This window comes from Leptosomus discolor, chromosome 15 (assembly GCF_034619465.1).
Source record: "Leptosomus discolor isolate bLepDis1 chromosome 15, bLepDis1.hap2, whole genome shotgun sequence".
NCBI lineage: Eukaryota > Metazoa > Chordata > Aves > Leptosomiformes > Leptosomidae > Leptosomus > Leptosomus discolor.
In genome coordinates this window covers 2,119,891-2,145,985 of record NC_141405.1, presented here as the reverse complement: position 1 = coordinate 2,145,985, position 26,095 = coordinate 2,119,891, and the positions used below count along the sequence as shown (strand labels likewise).

Below are 26,095 nucleotides of genomic sequence, written 5' to 3'. Positions count from 1 at the left end.
AACTTGTCTTCTCTGTGCTTTTACTTTGGTTGCTGTCATGACATAATGCTTACAGCAGTTCCATCTGACAGCTAATGAACCAGGCACCTGAGGGAGGTTTAGAGTTAGATACCTTCCAATGAGGCATTATATCAAATAACCTGTCTTATGAAATCGGTTGTCATCTGGCTATCTCCCTTCTAGAGTTTGGCTGATAGCCGTGTAGGTGTATAACCGAAGACTGATGAGGAAATAAAAACACAAAGAGTTGCTGCCTGCTTAAAAACTTCTAGTGAGGGATTAGGACATTTAATCATTCCATTGCAGGAAAAGAGCTGCCTGGAAGCTGCATGTCGTTTCTGAATTGCTCTTCTCTCCTGTAATATCTCTCTACCATTCTTACAAATATATTGCTAAGTGCAACCTCAGTTTACAGCAAGTAGTTTCTTCCGTGCCAGGTCTGACAAGTGGGTTTCACACCTTATTTGCTTCATTTTTCAGCGTGTTTCAAAAACTCTGGTTTGACATGTTACTGCTTTCTTAATGGTGATTTGTAATCCTATACAAATTAGTTGTGTTTTATATTGACAGTGCGAGAAGCAAAAAACCTAATTCCCATGGATCCAAACGGACTTTCAGATCCTTATGTTAAACTGAAGCTCATCCCAGATCCAAAGAATGAAAGTAAACAAAAAACAAAAACCATCCGTTCTACTCTGAATCCAGACTGGAATGAGTCATTCACATTGTAAGTTTAACACCTTTTCATGTAGTATCTTTGTATGTATTGAGTCATTTAGTTCAGCATTGCATTGCAAACCCTTCTATTTCTCTCCTTTTCAGTAAATTAAAACCTACAGACAAAGATCGACGGTTATCCGTAGAAGTCTGGGACTGGGATCGAACAACAAGAAATGATTTCATGGGATCTCTTTCATTTGGGGTGTCAGAGCTTATGAAAATGCCAGCCAGTGGATGGTAAGAGTTTCTGAAAAGAGAGGAGGAGAGAATATATCGCAAAAAGTTTGACACCAGTATTTCTCTTCAAAATAATCTACCTTTTTTGGAGGTTTTCACTGCATCTCTGGCTATGAATTCACTGAAAATGCAACTAAACCTAGGAAACATAGGCTCTATATAACAAAGGAGGATAATAAAAGGAATGCTTTTCTTTTGTGGTGTTCATGAAAATTCTGCTGGAGCCAGGAGCTGCTGCAAACTCAATTCTGTGTACATAGTCTTGTGATATGAATTTTATTTTTATCTCAAATATGTTATATTCATTACTAAGTGTATCATGTTATATATAGCTCTGCAGATTCAAAGTACATGGGAACTGATTTTATGAAATGCCATCTTATTACCTACCAAACTAGAGGCTGAACTCATCACATCTTCTCAAAAGTACACTTCATCGAAGGCAATTGTTTAGGGCTATAGAAACACTGGAGACAAAGGTTCTTCAGGGTTGATGTCTCCCATCATATCACAGGATAGGTGGGAAGAACTTCCTTGTCTATTAAACTGCTTTGGCAGATAGTTTGGGATTAAAGGTCTAATTTTAGGGTAAATGTATTCTGTTTCTGGGTTTAGATCTTTGAAAGCAGGTCTTTACATACCTGTGACATTGATACAAACCACACACAAACAACTAAATCAGATTTTAAATCTAACAGGAATAAAACTCTTTTTTTTTTTTTTTTCCCCCTCAAATGTTCCACAGGTACAAGCTGCTGAATCAAGAAGAAGGTGAATATTATAATGTTCCAATTCCAGATGCTGATGAAGATGGAAATGCAGAGCTCCGGCAGAAGTTTGAGGTGAGGGTTAAACACAAGTGGGCGCAACTATGTATTGCATACATTTTTCACTTTATTAAAAAAAAAAGAGCCCATTAAAAGATGTATATGAGAGTGCTACGATTTCTGTTGCCTGTGACAGCAGTATGTGCCTTTGGGTTTCTTGAAGATTGGACCGAATGGTTTCATTCAGTAGTGGTATCATTTTTCTGACAGTTCAGGCTCTGTGCTATGACACTTGTAAGTTGGTATTTTAAAATATTTTCTGTCAAGTATATGTGATCATTTCAATGTCTTTTAATACTTGCTGCAAAATCTGCCAGCTGTAATCGCTAGTATCTACATTATTCGACAAAGGAAATTCTCAGAAACAACAGTATTTTAACGCTTAGAATGTTTCACAGTAACTGTGTTTTATTTTTAAAAGAAAATATTTACAATATTAATTACTGATTACTTGGAGCCTCAAAATCTTTTTAGAAGGTTGTAATCTGAATTTCTGATATCTATAATGTGAGTATGGAAGTTTTTAAGGATAAGAGGTATTGCTGGTTATGTGCAGAAAAGAAACTCTGCAGAAAAGCAGTACTTTACACATTCTTCCCGCCTTCTGTGGTGCAGACTGGAGTCGTTGGTAGTCACAAGCATGGTCTCACTGTGCCGTGCAAGGGAGTTGTTTCTTAATGAACAGACTTAGGCAGCAACACTGCCTCTTTGACAACTACAGCTGATATTACAGCAAAATACTTGCTGGCCGTTAAACCCAGCAACAGGAAGGGTATGCTTTGGGAGGGAGGTGTTTTGCTAATGGCTGTGCTGGATTCGGCTCATCTGACTTGACTGCTCTTTCCAGCTGAATTTGAAATAGTCCAATCCACAGTATTGTTTTCTTTTTTCTGGTTGAACATTTACAACTTTAATCTAGCTGTTTATCCAAAAATTACTTAATGTACCTATTGTGCATAAACAAACACTTATGCCTGTTCCTTTCAACCTGAAATGGCAATTTTTTATGTTCACCATTAGGCAGAATTCTACATTGTTATTATAAAAGATGGGTTAACCCAAGAAAGTGAGGAAAAACGGCACATGTTCAACTTTCAAGAAAGAAAAATAAAAGGTGCATCAATTTCTTCTGAACACATTTGGATCAGCTACCATACTTTTGTCTGCAGCATGAACTATGATTTTTGTTATACATTTGAGAAGTATTTGAATCTCCATTCCATTTTCCTTTCTTTACAATTGTGATCTGACCAGTGTGATTTTACTTTGCTGCACTAGGTCATTTTCTATCCAAGATCATATTTACTTCTTATCCTCCCTAGAAAGAATAGCTTCAAAAGAAAATCTTTTCACCCCTTACATGCCTCTGTGCAATATACAGAGTCTGGAATTGGGTGGATGTGTGTATGTTGGTGATACAGGTACAGAAATCTGCTTGATTTTTCTCAGAACAGAGGCAGCACGAAGACAAGTCACTAAGATTGTCTATTTAAAATGTCAGTTATTATATGCAGTATGTTTGCATATTGAATTTACAATCTTCATGGGTTTTTTCTTGAGCCCACTGTAAGTATATTGGTTGCAGAATGAACAGTCGGGGTTTATCTGTGTCCTGCAATGAAGTGGAGTAGAAATCCTGAGAGGCTGCATCGTGTAGAGCCACTGGACTGGGGCCCAGAAACAGCAGCTTCAAATAGGGTCAGCTCTGCCTCAGAAATAATTAGTCTGTCTTACAGTCTAATTAGTTCAGCTTCAGCACTATGTATTTGAGGCTTTCCCTGTTCTGGAGGTAGCCTGGTCGGTGCTATTTTAGTGGTCTGAATTAATCAAGGGAAGGGAATAGGTTTTCAGTGAACACAGTGTCTCCAGGAACGTCGTTTATGGAGCTGCATAATGAACAGTTTTAAAACTTAGTGATCATACACACGAATATTGGTAGCCCAACAAAATGTGTAATTGTAGCTAGACCAAGGCTAGTATAAGGCAGTATTACATAGTGGAAGGATTTCTTACTCTTTCTCAGAGTTTACCACTGTGAGAAGGAACAGAGGGAAAGCAGCTCTTAATATTGGTACTTGGTTTCAAGGGGAATTACTGTGATGGGTTATAAGAATTAACAGCACAGATGTCTGAATGGTGGTATTTAACTTATTAGCTATTCTGGTATGGCATATAAGTGGTGCTGACTCTGATCATCTTTTACATTATTTTTCTTATGATTTATATCTTGGCTTCCATAGGCATTTTATTTTAGGTACCCTCTACTAAGGAACAAGTAGATAGCACTGAGAAATATGCTGCTATTTGTGATTTAATGACATCATCTAAATAAATATTTCCACTGTTCTGAAATCAACTTTGAAACCTTACAGGAAGAAGGTTGCAGATCTTGTCTGCCATTTTTCTAGGGGGTGTATTTGTCAGGAAGAATATAGATAGACCGAGAGGTCGTACCAGGCTATCTTCTCGTTTATCAGTTTATAGAAAAGAGTAACTTCAGAGTGCTTGCTAATCAAGTCTACGTTTGTGGTGCTTGGTCTACTTTTTGGTATATGACAGTGGGATTGATATCCAAGCTACGCTGCTTTAGTTTTGAGTACAAAATTACAACAATTTCTACAAAAGTATTGCATTACTAATGTCAAATACTTAAAATGAGTAATGGTGGTCTTCAGAGTAAAGACCTATATACGAACAAAATCTATGCAAGAATAGAGAAACTTGAGGATGAGAATTTCATTGCTTAATATTAAGAAAGAATACGAATACTTTCAGGTTATAAAAGATCGGAGAACCTGTAGATATGAAATTTCCAAAACCAGTTTCTGGTCTTAAAAAAAAAAAAGTCTAAGACATTCTTAAAACTGACTTTGCCCTTTTGACTAAAGTTTAGAACTGTCCTTAGTAGAATCTCCAAGAGCCCTTAGGAGCTACCTCCCGTTTAAATCAAGGAGAATTTTTAAAATATCTGCCTGCGTCTACAGCTCGACAGACATCTTTAAGATTTGGCCTCAAGCTCTCATTGATTTCAGACTGCTTACACAATCCTATCACATCCTTCTACCTCCACTTTAACAACCCAAACTTCTTATTTAAATGTGGTTATTAGTCATGCAAATACCACTGGTATGCTGCTTTACTTACTGGACCTTCCGGCACAGATTCTTTAAGTCGTTTATTCAATGTAAATCTACCATAAAATAGCTATGCGAGATTATAAATAAGTAAAAAAATAATAGATTCAAACATTCAAATTACATTTGTAGTTGAATAATAAAAACTGTTTGTCATGAGAAAAAGTCTCCTTGTGGCCCATTCTGCCAGATCTAAACCAGTTGAACAGTTAACACCTGACCTGTGCCCAGTAGTTACAGATCCTGTCCAACAAATGAGACCAAATTTGGAAGAGAGAGAAGAGTTGAGGAGGAGGGTGGTTTCGTTAATGGAGTCACGCAGTGACCTCACTAAGTATTTATAGATTTTATTGCAAGGAGTTTTCTTTTTATATACTATGTATTATCTATATGCAGGTATATTATGCATAGGTGCAGTGCAGTATTTTCTATACAAGTTTTAATCAATCTGTCTGTTTTCTGGATCTGACCTATCACTAAAACTTACGAATCAGTTATCTGTTCATTTAGCAGTGTGATCCAATCTGCCTTCAGTGATTTATAGATGATACATCATTATTAATATTTAAAGATAAAAATATACTCCTGTAGGAAGTGGAGGCAGGATAAAATCTGTCACTGTTTTTCATTTGGTATTAACCTTTGGTTGTGAATTTTCTCTCCAGATTGGCATAATTTGTGGCCGTCTCAAAATGAAACTCCGTTCTCAACAGGCATATTCAGAATAATTGTAGCTGCTCCATAATTGTCCGTGCTGAGGTTACCATGGGAACTCCCAACAGTCCCAGGTGGCTCCATGGACCCAAACTAGCAAGTCTTTTAACTGCAGTATCTACTATTTGCAATATACTTATTTTCCTGTTACAGTATTTTGCCAGTCAAAGAAAAAAGCAGAATATTGAATTAATGCAACCTTACTGTATTTTTCATACCTGGTTATGATTTGAGCAGTAATGTGGTTTTGCCTTTTAGGGCACTGGGAAAAGAAATGTGTGAATTCTGAAACTCCTGTTGTAGAAAGTTATTTCAGTTTTGTCTGTAATTTGTTTTCTGTAATTTGCTGCTTAGTAAAGCACTTCTTGATACTTGACTGTCACCTTAGAACAATAACAGAATACTAGTTTAAAAGTAGGCTGGTTAATTGTTCTGTCCATCCCCTTCTTTCCACATCACCGTCACAGAAAATGTTATTAAAAATAAAGCAGCTGTTATGGTTCATATCAATGACTTTTTTAATTAAAAATATCAGAGTTGCTATAACCCTTACGAAGTACAAGGTATATTAAGTGGTGGGAGCAAATCTGGGTCACTACAGACTGCTTTGGTAAGGGAAGTGATCCGAGCAAGTTGTTACAAAGGAATAGGTTACTGCTCATATAATCTTCATTTTCAGGCATCTGTGGGAAAGATATGTAACAGTCCTCCTGGTATATACTCTTAAGATGTCAGACACTTTCTTTTCTTTTAATTATTTCCTTTAGTGTAGCTCTCTGTGTGGGTTTCAGTAGAACAAAATTGTTCCCTTAGTTTTTGAGAGAGAGCTCAGACTGCTGTCCCCGCTGTGGGGATCCATGGGGGACCATTCTGGTGGACCTTGGGAGGAGCTTCCTTGGGGACATCTGTCCCATCTAGCGCTGTGGCCTCTAGCTTCGAGTGATGTTTGTGTGGAGATTTCAGCTGAGAGACATCTGTGGCTTTTCATGGCTGCTAGTTTTGTGCCATTCCATTTACTTAAATGAATAACAGTAGAATCACTCCACAATAAGATGATGTTATTCTGCCAAGGACTTTTTCTGCAGAATAGCTACCAGTCAGTGTTAGTAAAAGCAGGTACCATTTTCAGCTGTTAGTCGACGTATTGGGCCAGATCCATAAACCTGTGTGCAGCAGGAAGGCCAGGCAGGGTACGCAGGGAAAGTGGCCATACTGGCTGCATGCTGTGTGTCCAGTCTTCTCTTTCTGGGGTTGATCCAGGTACCAGATAAACCATCCAGGAGCTCTAATTTGTCATTGTCCGGTGCCTGATGGGCTCTTTTTGCTGCCAAGAAGTGACATGACCTGGCTTTGCGATGTTTCCCAAGGACTGGGGCTGGTGGGGCTGGACCCCCGGTGCTGTGGCTTTGGCTGTTCTCAGGTTATTGTTACATGAGTGACGTGTTCAGCTGCTCTGTGCCAGTGGAGTCCCTGATGAAGGCGGTACAGAAGCTAGACCTGTAGCTTCCTTCTGCAGACTAAACAGGTCGAAACATAAGGAGAGAGTGAACAGAGTTCAGGACAGGGTAGATCTTGTATCTGAATGTTGGAAGTGCATAGTCAGTGCTGACGTTTGGGTGACAGCTCAGTGCTTCTAAGCATAACTATTATGATGATCCTAAAGAAAATGTCTTTTTAAATGCCTTACCATTTTTAAATATAAGAACAGGGACAATGTGGTGCTTGGCCATCAGGCTTGGTTATAAATACCTAGAACCTCTCCAGTGACGCAGGAGCTGTAGATATTTCTGCTTCTGGTGTGCTACTAAACTCCTCCAGTACGCAGGACAGCGTTTAGTTTGACCAAACGCGTGTGTTAATCCTTGTGCAGAGGCGAATTTATGAACCCCTCTCAGTCTGTATATATCTCTTGCATACAGAGCTACCGTTAATTTACACCATCAGGCCTCTCTTTGTGGCAGTACAGCTGGTGTTAGATGGTATTAGAAAATGTCCACGGATTTCAAGGCACAGTTAAAGCTTTCTGATGAGTTTCGACGTTGTACAGTCAAATGCCAAAGAAACCTCTTTCATTTATTTATCGTTCCCTTTCTGAACGTCAGGACATCATTTCAGTTTGTTTCACTGCAGGTACTGCATTTCTTAGATCTTTAACAGTCCCTTTAGTTTTCAGGGTTTTTAAAGCAGTTCCCGGCTGCTTTATTAGAAAGGAGGAGGACAGTACTTTCTGCATTAATCGGGCGTTTCTCTGATAGTCACAACAGTTTCAGGTCAAAAGGCCATTTTCTTTCTTTCCTTTAATCAATGTCCAGGACATCGTAGAGCAGTTTTAATTCTGAGCTGAAGGCTGGGTAAATATGCTTCAGTTGCATAGCCAGGACCTTAGCAGAAGACTGCAGGGACAGTTTCGTTAGCTTCTTAAGAACCCAATGAGTTTTCTAATTAAATACGATATTTTCACTTAAAAAAACCTGTAGAGGAGCTTGTGATTTTGTTACTGTTTGAGTCAAGTTCTTCTAGTGTCTGTGTAAAGTCCTGTAAGGGCTGTGAGGGAGACAATTCTTTCAAGTCTTTGAAGGGTGGCTATGTTTTTGCCCCAGAGCTGTTACACTGCAGTTACTTTACTCTCTTTTTTTTTTTTTTTAAATAAATAAAAGGTACGATCTCTCCTATATCTGTATCTAACCAGTATGAGTTCCCATTTTGAAGCAATAATTGTAACTTCAGGCAGTTCAGCAAAGGTGACATGGAAAAGAGAAATAATGTTGCTGACACTTCAAATTGTAAAGGAAAAGATTAAATTTTCTTTTCAGGAGCCAGACGCTAAGCTACACTGAAATCATGACCAGCCGAAATATCACTGGCACATTAAGCCACACTCGTTATGTATATAGAGATATAAAAAGAAGAGCTGCTTTTTTTGGCCGTGGCGCCTATTCCTATTTTTAAATTGTGCATATTTAATCATTAGATAATAGTTCGCAGCATTATAGAGATGCTGTTAGATGTCTCCATCTGTTCTATACTATAGCTTGGCATGGGGAATTCCCATATGCAGTTATCTGGAGGTTTCCCATCCACACACCATATCTGAAACTAGAGAACTTGAAATTTCTTAACCAGATGACGTGCATCCCTGGTCTCAGTTTGTATCAGCTTGTGATTTCTGTAAGGCTTTTCTCAGTCTGTGTGTGGTGATTTAAGGTGAGGAAGGTACGTAGAAAATTATATTGATAGCAGGGATTTCTTTATCCCTTGTATAAAGGTTAAATATGGGTCTCAAAACACAGGAAAAATAACTAATCAAAACCAACTGTTGTGCTGTCACCCCTCTGCAGTGCTCATAAGCCGTGAAGAGCCCAGACTGTGCACATGTGTACATACATTGAGCTTTATGCACTGCAGGGGTTTAACGACATGAGGAATGTTTCCTGCATGAGGCGTAGGTGTGTACAAGGCTGAGGTTAACACTGAAGAGCACTTGTGTGAAGACCTGCGCTCCCCTGTGCTACATGTGCTGTGCTCCTCACCAGCGGGGTGATTAGCACCACGATTTCTTTTTCGTGATTTTTCTGTGCGTAACAGATGTGTCCATTTCTGTATTCTCGCTGCTGTGGCTTTATTTGTTTACTTCTGCTACTAATTGTTGTTGCTTTGCTTTGCCAGCCCTTTACTAACGAAGCAGTGTTTCTCCCTTTCCTGTCTCTTCCAGGACTGTCATGTAAATATCCACTTCTTCAAGGTAGTTTTCTCCTTGGTGTTCTCCTACCTCTTTCTCTTCACACAACCCTCTTTACCAATGTTTGAAGTTTATTAAATTCAGTTTCATTCTCACGATGTTTTAAGGATGCACTTGTTTTTTCCCCTGTTTAAGCTTTTCTAATGGATTAAAAAAATCAATATATGAACCTTCCATAATTTGTCACAAAGTGCTTCCAGATTTACTTACAAAAAAGTAATCAATAGAACCTCAGCAGATGCAGCGTGCCTTTCCTTTGCAAGGAATTAGTTAAATCAATGCCGCCTTCTCATGGAAAATGGAAAATGGTGCATCTTTAATTTGAAAGACACTCATGGAACTTTAAATAAATTCCTCATAAATAATGGTCATGTTCACTGCATATTTAAATAGATAAATTTACATAATACAGCATGCATGTTTTATGATATAATATACTACATATATCGCTATATGTTAGTTGGAGTATACTATATCATGAGAGATATTACCCATATGCACAGATGCTCTGGTACCTGAAATACCAAATCACCTGTTTACTTCCCATTTGACTTCTTTCACTAGTCACCACGTCACTGGATTGTTGCCATAAAAGATACATATCAGCATTGAGAACATACCTGTGTGGACCTTTTATTTGCATGTATCTCTAACAAATTATCTTGCTTTATTAGGGCAAAGGTTACAGACACAAATCACAGTTTCAGTTTTGTACATTGATTAAGTTACAATTTAAATTAAAATTTGAAGCTCCTGTGCTGTAAACTGTTTTAAGAAACTATCTAAGCTTATTGAAGCCATTACCATCTTCGAATCTTATTTTTACAATTTTAGTTGACCTAAAGCCATTTACATGTTATAGCTCAAAGCTTAAAATACTTAATTTAAAAATCAAATTTTATTTTTGAAGAGTGCTTTATATTATTAATGCATGATTTTACCCAATGTTTTAATACCAAACGAGAAAAGCAAAGAATAAGATCATTTGTCACTGCCAAATATTTCCTAATCCAGTAATAATTTGTCATGCAATCAGTAACTTATTTTTTCTTAACCTTGATTCTTTATCTGGTATCTTTATCTCAGAAAAGCCTGTACAGAAGAGGACTACCCTTCCGCAATCCTTTACACTTCTTATTTGAAAATAAAATCACATGTTGGTTTCATTAATGAAACTTGTTCAGTGCAGGGAAGTTGCAAGTTTCTCTGTTTAAACGTATTCTAAGCCAGAGCAAAAGCTACCCTGAAAAAATGCATCTGGGATAACTACAAAGTTATGTCTAACATCGTGTTGTCACTTCATTGTAAAATCCAGACCTTGAAGGGCGCTGATATAAACTGACAAAGGTCCTTGGTCCATTCGTGTTTCCATCCTAGGAGTGCACCTAAAAAAAGAGCCGAACAGTTCCCTACAGCTGCTGCTTCGCAGGCAAAATTCGTGCTTAGTCCTTCTGAATTATAAACATGAATTCCAACAAAGAAAAGTTGTCGCTCTCTGTTCTGATGTGAAGAGGAGGCTCAAGAATTCCATTCTTTTCGTGGGGAAAAGAACGCTCCCTTGTTTATTGTCTGTCTTTTCTCTCTCTAAGTTATTACAAATCCCCGTTCTGCTTGCTGCTGACAGTGACTTAGCATCGTTAACCTGAGCTCAGAGCGTCACTGCATGCTGCATTCTGCAAGCTAATCAGCACTGACGTTAGCATGTCTTTGGAAATAATTTTGTAAGTAATCAGTTTATGTGGGACTGCTGGGGAGGTTGTGTTCCCAAGTTTACAAGACTGGAATTGTAAGGAAACAGCAGGAGCAGATGAAGAAGGAAGGCTGTGTTCCTGAGGATAACGTAACACTTCTGAGCTAGAAGCCAGTAAAATGTACACAAACGATTTTATAATATCATAGAAAATTGGAGAAAGCTGTGAGCAAGGTCAAACAGCATAAATACCTGTTTATGAAATGATCAGATACTGGGAAGGATCACACAGCTTTGCTGCTTCTGTTCTGCCAGCAAAGTGTATGTTTAAATAGACTATTTTCACAACATCATGCAGAAAACACCTTCATCTTGGTGTGCGTGTGTTTGTGTGCATGAAATAATTTCATAGAGTGTTAAGACTTGGATGCAGAATCCCCAGGTTTTAAAACCAGTCCTAGTCTGCAGCATGGCTGTGGTATCTGATTGCAGGGATTTCTGCTAAGATCAGGTAGAACTGAAGTCCTTAAAGATTGTTTTAGAACAGAATTTTATTATTTTTTGTCCATATTGAAATAAGTTTTATGCTTAAAAGCAAATTCTGCACTCTAGGGTTTTTTTATTATTGAAAATTAGCAGTAATCTGCATAATTAAAAAACGAAGGAGCATATATAAAAGCAATTCTTTTTTCAACACTTGGGGATTTGCTGTTCTATCATCTTATTGGGTTTTTTATTGCCAGTACCACAGGGTAGTTCTGCAAGAATTCTTGAATATTATTCCTAGGCAGCCTCTTTAATTACATTTCATCTAGTTAGACACTGCACTGTTGCAGGGGATAGCGTGTTTGGCAATAAAGGCAGAAAACAAAGTAGACTCAGGTGGTCACAGCGTTATTAAACAGATTAAACATGTTGACAGTGCCAAATGGGTAACTGGAAACTCTTCCCTCTCTGGATTTCACTGCTCACAGCCAGACATACGTTGTCCAGGGCCATATTGCCTGAAACTCGTGTTCTTAGGATAGATACATCCCTTCTCAAACAAGTATCTTTCACAGTCATTTGACTTCATTGTCTACATTTTCTAGGGGATATAGTTACCTTCATCTTGTGCCTGCCCAATCTGGGAATTTTTTAGAAATCATGTATTCAAATACTTCAAACACTTTTAACTTCCATACAGCAACACAAAAAAGTGAAAAAAAGAAAAAACTCATAAAAAATTACATAGGGATTATGATTATAAACCCCCCAAGATAAGCAGCTCTGTGAGCTGCTGTATGGTATAGCAAACTGTTGTATTGTCCTTTAGGATTCTCTTCTTGCCTTTATACTAAGTAAACATCCGGTTAACTCAATGTTGAGCTTGAGAAAATGATTTCTTCTCGGGGTGAGAAACCACAAGGGGTCAGTACAGAACACAGGATGGCTCCCAAGGCAGAAAGCTGTCTCTAGCGAAAGTCCTGAAAGAAATGAAATGATGGAAATTGTTTGTATGTATATATTTAGAGAGCTACAAACCTGTTAAATTAGACTTCTATCTTGATGAAATTCAGTATAACGTTTTTTGTACAGCCCTTTATTCAAGATTTTTAACTGGCACTGAAAATTTTTCCTCTAATCAAAATATTTAACGATTTGCAGCTGTAAAGGCGAGTACTGCCTGCGCTCACCTTTATATTGCTCAGTTCACCTCGGCCTTCGGGTGCTTCGTGAATTCTGTAATTACCTGCCTTTCTGCCTCCGTCGTGCTTGGCGTTCTATGCTGGGTGAGAGAAACGGACTTCCGTGGAACTCTCTGAGTCGCTAAGCAGAGCTATCTCATGGATTTTGTGAACCTGCGGTGTGTTGGAAGAGGCATGGGTTCCAAACACACAGCTCGTGCTAGGGTTACACAAAATAACTCAATTTTACTAATCATTCAGAATTTTTTGTGAGATACGTGGCTTTCTTGTCTGTTGTTCGTAACCCAAATTAATTTATAGACATTCTGATATCATCCTTCCTATGTGATGAGCAAAGCAATACAGCTCGTGGGTGGGCTTCAGGAGTGGGTTTCCTGTGTTCTTGGACATGCTTTCTGCAAAAAGGCTTTTTTCATCCTTTTTGCATATGGCATAAATATTTTTTTCAGGCAAATCCTTCAAATAAATTTACTCTTACTAACCAAAGGGCGAAATATGACTCAAGTTTATCGGGAGGAGGAGAGGAAATGAGGGGAAAAGTAAACTAAAGATGTAAAATAGTCCATATTGAACTCCCAGGTAGAGTTCTGTCACCCTCTCCTTTTATATTTTTATGAAACACCCTGTTTGCCTTTGTGCTTTTTCCTAGCAATGGGAATGATAAGAATTTTTTTTTAATAACTATTTTAGCTATTGAAGTAAAAATGCATTTTCATTTTTATATATTGCATTTTTTACTAATTATGTTGTGGTTCACCACAGTGGCATTGCCATTGTGAAAATAAATGTAAGAGTGCAGATAAATGGCTTTCCGCTTATTTGAATATATTCAGTGTTCTCCTTGCTGCAAAGAACGTTTGTTAGAATGTAATTTCACCCAGGAATATGTGGATGAAAAACTCATGAATCCTTGACAAAGTCCGTGGCACAGTGCATCTCCCTGCTCCAGGTGTGTCTTGCTGTATTGCAATGCCTTGTGCAGGCATCTTCAGTGTGCGGCAGGCTAACCCAAGCGTGCTCCTTTCTGTATGGGTGAATATGTGCGTATACATTCATTAGTGCAATACATGTCTGTAATTTAGTTCATTAATTATTTGCTCTTGGAAGGAACGAATAAGAATCAGTGACAGTGCACAGTAAAGTAGGGAAAAGCCATGTGTTGCCACCTTCTTCATAAGCATTTGTTAAGCCAAGGAAAGAAGCACAAGGTCCAGACTGTGTCTTTGGTTGTTTCACAGGAAATTTCATGCAAATGCATCTTCCCAGATTGCTCAGCACGTGTTTTGTAGGGAAACAGGTAAAATGGCTAAGGAAGCTCCTTCCCTCTGTTGACTTGCGTCAGCAAGGACATGAGCTCAGGCTGGACCGAGATGTGACGCTCGTGCCCTCCCCTCCTCTGGTTAGAGCTGCTGGGCTGCGAAATCATCCAGAGCTTAGGCTCTAACTTTCTCTGTTCTGTGTTGTTTCCATGGCTACAAAACTCTCCACTAATGAATTATAAGCTTGCATGAGGTTATGGTATTAAGCTCAAAACTCAGTCTGGTGAAGTATTAGGTCTTGCTGGGGCTTAGAAATGGACTCTTCTCATTTTGAATTCTCAACATCCTGATAATTAAGTTGTATAAACTGGGAAATTGATAGTCCTTCATAGCATCTATAATTACATGGAATTGGAAATGCAGTAATGTAAGAAACAAGCTGTCACCATGATGGAGAACATTTCAGTGAATGGGAGGTTTTTTCCTCCAGATTTTGACTTGAAATTTATTGGATTTATTTACTTGATTAAAAGCTTGCTAATAGCTCAACCTGTTGATCAAAATCCCCACTGAGCTTTCACAACTGGAAACCTGAGTAAGGCTTTTTGTTCTTCCTTGAGACTTGGATAAATTATTTCAGTTTCTTCTTTTTACATCCTTCGTATGAGTTTTGCCAGTTCTGTCAGTGACCTCTTCTGTGGTTTGTCTGAGACCTGAGCTGCTCTGATGCTTCTTGTGTAGAGTCCAGTGAGCGACAGACGTAACTGAGCATTAATTTCACACTTGCAGCCAAAGCCTCCTGGGCTGTAACAGTGAAACTGGAACGTTACTATTCAGACTGTTCCTTTCCTTGCCTCTCACCACCCATTTTGCCATTTCTCTAAGTGATGTGTGGAGTGTTACCTGCAGCTCTGCTGTGGCTTTGGGTTAATTTAAGAATTAGGAACAGAAACATTGGGAACAAGGCAGGCTAGTGTGAGATGGCTTGTTCTATCACGTGCTGATATCTGAAGAGCATGTTGGGGTCTAGCAGAGAACTGGTGAGAACTTGCGCAGTGTGAGAAGCAGGGATTTTGTTAGAATTTTGTAGAGGGGTTGAATCGTGGCAGGAGGACATTTCTGCTCAGTGGAGCTCAAGAAGGTCTTGGGACCCAAGATAAAGCCTGCTCAGTCACTCCTTAGACTGCTGACCCTCATGCTATCAAAATCGTGATTTTTTGCGATGGAGACTGTAGCCAGCGCTGCTCTCTGTCGCATCATTCGTTTGCTCTTTACGGCTGAATGCGACTGCGTGGGCAAAGCAGTCGGGGCTAGGTGGGATCTGCTGGAGAGGAGGGGAGAGGATGCTGTGTGCAATGCGAAGCAGAGCTGCGAGTCCCGAGGAGGCTCAGCTACCGGGAACAAAGCTCCCGGTTTCTTTTCCCGGTAGGTGTCAGTGGCGCCAACAAGTAACGGATGAAACATGGCGATAAGCGGGCGTTTCCCAACAGACTGTGTATGTACCTCCACGCATGTGAAGGGAATTCAGCATTGTTGTTAAATATTTTTTCGTTTATCACTTTCTCCTCTTGAAAATTTGTTACCAGTAGATCTCCCCGCTGGGCATCTGCCAACTTGCTAAGAGTGAGTTGCCTTGACAACCGAGAAATACATCCGCTAGTGAAGTGCACGTCACAAGGCCTTTTGTTGGCTTGAATATTTTTTCATGGGAAATGACGTGGGTTTTTCCCTTCTGAAGCTGTTCTTGGAGGGTGGTGGGGTGTGGCTGCAAGTTTGGGCAGTGTTGGAACCCAGTGTTCGCTTTCCATGTGGGAACAAAGCCACTCGTACTGAGCTGAATGCTGCAAACAGCAGCGGAAGAGAATTAATGAAGGTGAGCGATACAAGGTGTTAAAGCACTAACATCATGACGTGTAGATCATTGCCCTAAAGAGGCTGAGGGCAGGAATATGAATTGTGTAGATATTTTTTTTTAATTCTGCACAAATTTTATTTATTTATTGGCTAATGGGAAAAATGACCGATTCAGTCTTTTTTGCTCTGTAATTCTTATGTTCTGAACTATAGATAATAACCGGAGGGCAAAAGAGCCGATATTCAGATTTATTGTTTTGTCCTATTAGATTACCTTCACAGTAAAAAAAATCAGAATGAAAGTTTTGAAAAGCCTGAAAAAAGAATATTTACTGCAATTGAAAATTGAGTGCAATAGTGGATTACAATTCCCTAAATCAATTCTTCTTCTTCTTCACTTCACATTCCTTGTTAGGGTTTGGAGAAGACTTTTTTTTTTCCCCATACCTAGTTAAAAGACCAGTTATTACACTTAGATGAAAAATAACTTGAATACATTTTTACTGCAAAACCAGAGATATCTTGTCCCAAAAGCATATACCGAATTCCAAGAGACTCTTCAGCGTAACACATTGTACTTGTGTAACACTCCATGAAAAAGCGTGTTTGGGCTGAACGTATAAAGTATGTCTCACCTGTGGTTTCAGGGTAAAAGAACTGGCCGAGATAAGGTGCGTCCAAACCAGAGGAAGTAAGATGATGTGCATGTCTTGTTTTCTTTTAAGATTAACTCTTCTGCTACCAGTGCAGACTAATTTATCTTTAACATACTGTTTTCCTGGTTTGTTTGCTGCAAGCTGGCTTCTTTGTAACAATACTGTGTTTTTATCAAAGATATTAAGCCAAGCAGTCTGAATATAAATTGAAAATTAATCCAGGGCCTGGAATGCCATCTTCAACTTCAGCAAGTTTTAATATCCATAAAAAACCAAAGGTGGATTGAAGTAAGATTCTGCTATTTTCAACTTTAGTCATGGTAGAAAGAGGCAAAATATCATTGCTTTTTTCCAATAAACTTGTATGAATCATACAAATTTATGTCCTTTCTGTAGTTGCAAAACTGTTTTTGCTCTGGGAATACATTTCTTGGGCTGTTTATAAGGCCAGAGCTTGAAGAGAAAGTGATGGCTCTTCTTGAAGAGAAAATGATGGGTCTGTGCAAGATCCAGAAAGATCTGGACATCGTTTAACAGTGTCAGCTTGAGGGAACAAGACATCTGTCTGTGGTATTGCATTTGGGTGCCTTGGCCTGTGTATGTGTCCCAGGTCCAATGCCCTGCTCTTTGGTTTTGTGTGTGTAAGGCTCTACATCACAAATTGCTCTCCTTATACACCGTTTATCTATCCGAGAGAGCCGTGGGGCTCTTTATTCTGCTGTGGTTAGCCCTGTTGTTGAACAGCATTCCCAGGAGCTCTGGAAATCACTTCTATCCAATATCTGTCCTATTTTTAGTGCTTCAGTTGGCCTTAAGAGAGCATAAGCCTCAAATAGGTTCTCTTCCCTTCTAATGAACAATAAAGCTATTCATCATGGGCAATCCTGGATGCAGAGATGACTGTGTGCTTTTACATTTCATTTGTGCAAATTAAAATGTAATCTTTTCTCTAGAATGTTTATTTTTATCATGCTTCTCTCCTTGACTGTATTTTAACAGTAGTTTTAGTTTTTAGTTCCCTCTCTGAAGTACCTGAAATATGTGAAAAAACAATGTCCCATATGTTGAGGTATTCAAAAAGCTGAGGAAAAATGTTTTTCTAGCAAATTATCTGTTCAGCAAGATATTTCCCATGTGGGTCATAGCAAGAAATTAACCTTGCTGTGTGTGAAGAAAGTTCACAAGTCATCACATGGTATAGAACATCTTTAAACAACTCCGGTGGGCACAGCCAACTACATATTCAACCAGAGGGTGAGATGAAAGCCCACTCAGATGCCATGACATCTGGGTGGATAAGGTTTTCTCCACATGCACACTGAGCCCAGCACGTTTCGAATGTTTTCTCCAAATCTTCACTTAATCTTGTAAGCAAGTGCTTCTTTCCCTGTATCTTCACCCATTGCTTGCATTCGTTCACTTTGTAGATTTTCTGTAGTTTATTGTAAAGCAGTTTTGATGCTTGAAGACATTTTCCTAATCCTTTAGTCATTAGTTGAATTTCTGAAACACTGTTGTCTTGCCCCATATTCTAGATAAAGTTCTGTAGTAAAAGGGCAAGGCTAAAGGCTTTCCTTAAATCCATCAACATTAATTATTAGTGATGAGTTGTGACATTTCTGCTGAGCGAAGAAACTTCCATGAATATTATAAGAGATGTTTTAGTTTAGGTTTGTATTTCAGGATGAATTGAATAACATGGAATATACACAGCAGCTGATTATTGAAGGCAGGTAGTTAAGTATTAGATCTCTATGTCATAAAGATGTCTTGCTGTCCCATAAAAGACTTGATGGGCACAGGTAGCATCTGTAATGGCTTGACCATATTTATCTAACTTTATTTCCATGTCCACAGCCTAATTTTTTTCTAGTAGCTCTGAAGTTTTTTTTAAATAGTACTAAGAAAAAGACAAAACTATATGCCTGAGGCAAAGTCATAATTGAAACACGTTGCAGACTATTTTGGAAAGCTCTTAACGGATCATCTGTGAAATGATTTGTTTTGGATTACTATTGTTTCCTTTTTTATTTTCCCCTCCCAGTACATGTTTGCCAGCGTTGAAATTTCCACTATGTTTTCACTAGGACTTTAAGCCAAGAAGCAGTAAAAGGAATTCACATGCTAAATGTGAAAAACCTTTTCAGCATGCTTATGAACAAATGGTCAGTGGCCTAACTGAGGAGAAATATGACCTTTGTTAAGGTTACGATGATTTAATAAGGTCATTAGGCCATTGCACTTTGGGCCCGTGCGCTTTCATTGAGTCAGCCCGGTCGTCCTCCAGCATTTCGTGGACGCCGTGTTCCTGTGTTTTCTTACGTGCGGTTTGCAACAGGGTTCTCTCTTTCCACATGCTCGTGGGCTGGTGTACGGAGATAGCTAAGCACTAGTGATGTGATAACCAGGGTTGTCAGCTTCCCGTCAGCATGGCTCACTCACAGCTGCGTGCGGTCCGACCAGCTCCTGCCTGCCTTAGCCGTCTACCTGGAGCAGATGGCACAGAAGCCCGCCTGACCGAACAGGAGGTACCCGATGTTCTCCTTAAAAATCTACCATGTGCAAAAAGAAATTATCACACTGAGAGTGACATCCAATTAAAAACGATTTAAAAATGGTAAAGGAGCATGTCTCTAGCTCGGGGAATGTAAGCGTTTCCTTGCAAGGGTGCAGAGAGGCCTTGGCTTGGTTCTCTATTATTTTAAGATGCCGCCTTCGGTCCGTGACAGTTTCATCTCACATGTGTTTGATCTGGGCGAGCGCGGAGCTTTCAGCTCTGGGAGCCTGCTGATGAATCTGCCACTCTCTTCTTTTGGAAAAAGTGCTGTTCTCCCCCCAAACCGGGGATTGCAGCAGCGCAGGAAGCGCTCCCTGCCTGAACGGCAGGTTTGGACCCGAAGAAACAAACTGTCTTGGAACAAAATTTCATGATATGTTTTCAAACAGGCTTCCAACAACCTACCCAGTGGGTTTAAAATATAAGAAATAAAACTAGTGTTTTCTATTCAGTGCCTGATTTCAATCTCCCTTACTTGGTGAAAAGGCAGATATTGAAATTGCTTCTTGTATCACAAGAGCAGGATCTTTTATCTGAGACCCCATATGCGAGAGCATCACAAAGACATGGCCAGCAAAGCTGCTCCTTTAAACCATGTCTTAATCTTGTACAAATAGAGAATATTAGGATTTTTCTTTTTTTACTTGTTTTTCTTATGGCTCAGTCTTGTATTGTGGCCTTGAATGGAGCTTTGTCCCGACATTACAGATGCTGGATTTGTCCTAGCAGCAGGATCTGCTGAGGGGCCATCCTTTGCAGAATCAGGAACTTAGGCTGACACCTGGGACTGGCTCTTCCTAAACGTTTGCACAGCACGTGATCCTGATTAGCATCTCTTTCATACAAGCGAGTAAGAATAGTGGTGGAAGATATTCCGCATTTTAAGCAGTATTACAATTTAAAAAAAAAAAAAAAAAAAGACATCAAAACTGCCAAAATTCAGATCCCTGTGGCAGGCTGGAAGGCTTTCTGCATTTGTAAGGTTGCAGGAAGGGTCATCCACTCTGAATGTGCTTTTCAAGTGACGTGTCGTTCATCAGAGGACTACTTGACATTACTGCCTGCAGTAGTAGAGTGCTGGAGTCTATGAATCGAGTCATCCCTTTCGATCTTATGGTTTTAAACTTGTATGGGGAGGGGAAAGTTTGTATCTTCCAGTGAGGCTGCCAAAGGTATATGCCAGGCCAGGCTTTTAAGGTGATTTATTGTGTGACTTTGAATAAACTTGTAATTTCTATAATTTTCTTTATCTGTAAAACAGTGATAATACTGCCTTTTTGCGGTGCAGTGAGAGAAGTAGTTATCCTTAAATGTCAAGCATATGTCAAAGGCGCAAAGTAAATAAACCATATTAGAGGTTATTTACCAGACCGACACACTAGATAGACGGGGGGGGAAAGCACTTACATCCCAAAGTATTATTAAACCTTCTTGGCTTTGCTTCTGCTGGTGTATGGGATTATTTTGAGAAAAAGAGGGATATTATGTTGTAGCCTGCACTCTGTTTCGGTGAGTCTTACTTTTTTCTCGCCTGTTAACTTTGAGAATTGAAATGCAACTTACTTGAGCAATTACATGGTGTCTCATATGAAAGACTGAGACGGTTGCAACCTTCTGCAAACCAGACTGTCTTGCCAAGGCAGAGCCTTTGTATGTAATATTTCCCTTCTTCCCTTTTCCAGATCAACACTTGAATATCAAAGTTGATTGTATTGCTAGTTTGAAAGTGGCCATGTTCATCTGCACTAATTCTCATGCGCTGTGGGTTTTTTTTTTAATATAGGTTATTTTTCTTAATGCATGTCAAAGATTTCCTAACTCTTGCTATGCAGTGACTTTAAGAATTACATTTTAAAAGAGAATGTATTGAAGAGACTGGTTATGCCCTAAAATACCCTATATAGATTATAGCATGGTATTTTTGAAAAGCATTTTTTGTATTTCAATACAAAAACACCGGATAAGCCTGCTTTGGCATGAAAACGTGGTTTGTTTTTTCTTTGGCTTTGGTTTTTGCTTTGATTTTGCTCTCTTAACCAGATAAGTATATCTGCTTTTATCTGGTTATACATGAACACGATTTTCCGCTCTTAATTCACTCAATAATGTCAAAAGTGTTGTTGGAATGAGTCTTTGAAGTGGTGTCTGTGCGAATTTTGTTATGCAGCCTTTCTCCTGGGAATGCCACCTCAGATATGGTCATCTCCAATTCTAACCTTCACCCAGTGATTCATTCTGCCAAGAAAACAGACTGCTCTTCTTACTTTCATGTTTTTGTGTGTGTATGTGTGCGTATGTTCTTCAGAAAGCCAAACTTGGGCCAGCTGGTAACAAAGTCATTACTCCAACAGAAGACAAGAACTCAAGCGTGCCATCCAACAATCTGGACAGGGTGAAGCTGACAGATTTCAATTTTCTCATGGTTCTTGGAAAGGGGAGCTTTGGGAAGGTAGGAATTCTTGATAACTATTCCACTCGTGTTCTTGTTTCTTTTTTTTTTTTTTTTTCCTTTCCTCGTGGAAGAATGAATGAGTAATTTTCTAAGAAGCAAAATCCAGAGTCAAGAGGATGTGCATTTTTGGATGAGGATTTCTTAACATGGAGTAGGGTGATTCCCTAAGGACTAGCAGGCTTCAGTCATGATTGGCAGTTTTCTTGAAAAAATGAAAATAAATTAAAAAACCTCAAACCGTTGGGCTTGATGTAAGAAACAGTTGCTGACTTTTAGATGCTCACTTCTTGGCAGTTTCAAGGAAATTAAGTATACTTTTCTGGCTTTGCTACCTAGGTCACTCTGACTGTTCTGTAAGTCATAAACATTGGTAAGGCTGAATATTGGGGAAAAAAACAGGAATTGTACATATGTAGTTGAAATCTGTTCGTCAAAAGAAAGGACTGCTGTTTTTCTGTCTGTTTGAGCAACTGCTTATGTGATAAAGTCCCCTTTACTCGAGAAGTCCCCTGGGACTTAACATTTTATCAGCCCTTTGGCAATGTGCCTCCGATTAACCAGAGGGTTTTGGCACTGGCTTTGTCTGAAATGACTGGTACAGCTCATTGCAGTGGGTGAGTAATGATGATATTTTTGGAGTTTTGATCAACTTAGTTTATACCAATAAAAGGAAAAGCTGGATTGCCATCTATACAAATCTTCGAGCGTATGAGTCACCTTCTCTCCTTGGCAGGTAGGAAGATACTCACCCTGTTGTTTCTCTTTCTGCAGGTGATGCTGGCAGACAGGAAGGGGACAGAGGAGCTCTATGCAATCAAAATATTGAAAAAAGATGTGGTGATTCAGGATGATGATGTTGAATGTACAATGGTTGAAAAACGAGTCCTGGCATTGCAAGATAAACCACCATTCCTGACACAGCTTCACTCTTGTTTCCAAACAGTTGTACGTGAGCTCTGTCTTTCCTGCCACCCTGAAGTTTTCCATACTGTATGATCATGGATTTTATCAGTTCAGTAACATTTATTGTCATCCAACGTATGTAAAATAGCTTCTGCACATAGAAAATGGTGAACAGATACCGCGTGTAATTACCCTTTTAATTTTAAATATAAAACCTGGGTTTAAAGATTTTTCTTCGTACAGTAATTTCAAGCAGACCAGTGTGACAATTCATAAATTTAATAATGTGTGCTTTGCTAAGTGAGAGCCTTAAGCCCAGATTCCCAGAGGTTCCTAAATACTTTTAAGGATCTGAGGACAGTACTTGAAAAGTCTTAATGGCTGTTACTGTATTGTGAGGTGATTAGTCTTGAATCGACGTTGATGGAGTTAATTTAGTTTTCTGGCACAGAAAGCACTGGGGTTTTTTTCTTCCTTCCTTATAAATATAGGAAGTGGACATTTCCCCATCACACTGCAAAACATCTCCCAGCGACAGACTGCAGGATGGATCTGAAGGTCCAGCAGCGCCGTACTGGTCTGTTGGGCGACAGGGAGGGCTGCATGGCAGACAGTTGGCGCTCAGTGTGCTTTTGGATTTTGGAGTGGGCATGGATACACCCTGACACTAGTGAACTGGCTCCAAATGTTCCAAGCTGGGGGGAGGTCTTTAGTCACAAGAAATCACGGCTCTTCTTGTCTCACCTTGTGACAATGGCACGGAGCTAGTGTCCCAGGGCTGGGTTGTCACGTAACGGGGTGATGAAAGGACACAGGTTGCTTTTCCACTCCACTATTCCCTATCTTTTACCTCTTACATTGTTGATGGTTTTTTGTCTAAAAACAAACGAACAAACAACAGGCAGTTACTCTGAAGTAATAACATTGCAATATTCCACAAACAAGCCACATCATCCCGTCACCATTTCATAGCATAACGGTCTGTGTTGTTAGAGGCATTTTCAAACTCGGTTTAATATCTGCAAGTCTCTGAGCAGAAAATGGCCTGAATGCAACAGATTTGCAGACATAATTAATCGCAATAAAACATGAATCTGGGAACTATTGCGCTTGGTAATTCTTGCTTTCTGAAATATTTTTCCTGCCTCTACTTAGAATGTGAAGGTTGTTGTAATAAGATGAGAGAGTCTTTAGTGAGAAATAGAGTTTTATCTCCCTCTGATTCTTTATCTGTATATATCTTCATTAGTAACCAAAAAACTTAGTGTCATCAGTAAATGAAAAACCACTTTGTTTTATCTTTCTTTTGAGCAACTACGTTTTAAATGTAAAATCTTAAAAGTACAAACGTCTAGTGTTCTGGCTGAGGGGAATGAAGGAAAAAAGCTGGGGATTTTAGTGTATATTTTTTGGTTTATCATGTACAAGAGCAATGGAGCTACATAAAGGCCTGGATAAATCATTAACACCTTTGCCTAATTTACTTCATGTTTTCCAAAGTGTTGAGTAGTTTGCACTTGGTGCTATGAAATATTCTGGAGGATTAAGAAACCCACCTGGACATGTTCCTGTGTGACCTGCTGTAGGTGGTCCTGAGCTGGCAGGGGGGTTGGACTACGTGATCTTTCGAGGTCCCTTCCATCCCCTGACATTCTGTGATTCTGTGATTAGTATTAGCTACAAAAATGAGAAACTGTGTATGAGGGAAAAGGCGTAAACTGTGTGACCACAGGAAAAAAATGGTAATTTTTGGTTAGTGCTTTTAGATGCAGGCTTCTATTGCCAAGGATTTTACGATAAAGCAACTCATACAAAAATCTAAATTTTATAAATCTGATCTGGCCAATTAAACATTTTGCCCACGGCTTGTCCGTTGGACACAGCTTAGGAAATCACAGTTTTTAAATGTACGTTAATGTCCTGAAATCTTAGTTTCTAGATGGTTGGAGACTTCCAGTCAATGCTGAAGGAGGGGGATTGAACTAGAGCATCTTAGTCATGAGCCTCTTTCCCATCAGAATGTTGAATCGGAACTTTTCTACAAATACTTCACTATAATGACTCTGTCCAAAATATCTAAAGGAAAATCAGATGAACCAATAATATGTCTTCCATAACTGGGAGGAAGACTATCAATGCATCTGTATGCTTTCTGGATCATGTTAAAACTGCAGGTAGCAAGCTTGCCATCATCTTGTCCGCCAGAATTGTTCATGTTAGGAGGTCAGAATCATCCACCCTAAATCAGAGATGTTTGTAGAGCGTAAGCAATGTATTCTTACTGAAGTTGCTGGGAAGAGCTCGCTTTTAGTCCTCTGAAAAGTGGGGGACAGACCTACTGTTTTAAGTCTTACTGTCTGAATGTCACGGGGTGGGAAAATACGACTTAAGTGCACTCAAATATATTATGGTCGTGTTTGTGATCCCTGGGTATGTCCTTTAAAAGTTCTCACTGTGCAAGAAAAAAATCTTCCTCCAAAATACCTCATTGCCATCTTCCTGTAGCTGAAATATGTATAATAATTAGTACAGAAGTTAATTTAGTGTCACTTGTAAAGGTTCCAGATGCTTTTGTAAATGCTACAATTACTTTTCTTCTCACTTCTTTTTAATTATTAAAAAAAAATCTTTTAATACCTCCCATCTTCCAAATAGAAACTTATTAGGATTAGAAATGGCCTCAAAGCAAGAATTTTCAGTCGTCTTTACATTTTTTTTTACATTTATTTTTAAAGACACAGATTTTTCAGCCGGAGCTAATTGTGTGAGCAATTATGGGAACCATTGTAGACAAATAATATATAAAAGTGTGTCACTAAAATTGGCAAATCGAGACAGATATCATCAGTCATATACTCTTGCCGGTTTTACAGAACGCTCCGCTTCCATTTCCTGGTCTATCAATTTTGCCAGAATGTACAACCAGTCCTAATAACCTTAAAAGCTTTATAATAACATATTAGTGACTTTTTTTTTGCTGATCAATGCATATCTAGTATTTTCTCTAATGTATTTATGTGCATATTTAATACTTTATTCTAGGACCGTCTGTATTTTGTTATGGAGTATGTGAACGGTGGTGATCTCATGTATCACATTCAGCAAGTAGGAAAATTTAAGGAGCCACAAGCAGTGTGAGTGTTCATGTTTATGTATTTAAATCATGTCTTCATCTTAATTTTGCATTGTAAGAGTGTTAAGTTTCTTCTTCCCAGGTGCAGTCTGAAGTCTGGGCGGTTTTGATATTGTGTTTTTTAAGGACCAAAAGCTGAAGTTTATGTTAAAAATGTTCTTTGCACATGTAGACCAAAGGTAGCTGTGCCTTTTTATTCAAAAATACAGCACAAACAAAGGCATGCAATGCCTGCTTTGGAAGTGAGAAGAATTTAAACAAGCCAACAGGAAATTAAAGATGTTACTTGGTATTCTGGTGTTGGTTTTAAAAGTGAATATAAAACAAGAGTGAGTGGAACATTTCAGTCTGAATTAATGTTATAAGGGAAGGCAATGCAAATAGACTCAGCATTGCAATATGAATTATAGTTTATATAAGATAAATTCAATGTATGGCTTACAAGAATTTCTGTGATCCTACCTTTTTATAGAAGTTTTATTTGTAAGGAGTTAAAAAATGATTAGAAGTTGTTTATATCCATGATCCCTTT

General features: G+C 38.9%; 1 protein-coding gene across 4 annotated transcripts in view; it reads left to right on the top strand.

The window, feature by feature from the left end:
• PRKCA (protein kinase C alpha) overlaps nucleotides 1-26,095 on the top strand; it is a 151,200-nt gene that overhangs the window by 108,878 nt on the left and 16,227 nt on the right. The window contains exons 6-13 of one of the 4 annotated variants that reach the window (XM_086473811.1): nucleotides 571-727; nucleotides 823-957; nucleotides 1,703-1,799; nucleotides 9,345-9,374; nucleotides 16,510-16,533; nucleotides 21,381-21,524; nucleotides 22,299-22,472; nucleotides 25,473-25,564. In XM_086473811.1, the coding sequence (XP_086329937.1) occupies nucleotides 571-727; nucleotides 823-957; nucleotides 1,703-1,799; nucleotides 9,345-9,374; nucleotides 16,510-16,533; nucleotides 21,381-21,524; nucleotides 22,299-22,472; nucleotides 25,473-25,564 (853 nt within the window). The remainder of the gene's footprint in view (nucleotides 1-570; nucleotides 728-822; nucleotides 958-1,702; nucleotides 1,800-9,344; nucleotides 9,375-16,509; nucleotides 16,534-21,380; nucleotides 21,525-22,298; nucleotides 22,473-25,472; nucleotides 25,565-26,095) is intronic. The other 3 variants (XM_086473813.1, XM_086473812.1, XM_086473814.1) reach the window with 3 other exon arrangements.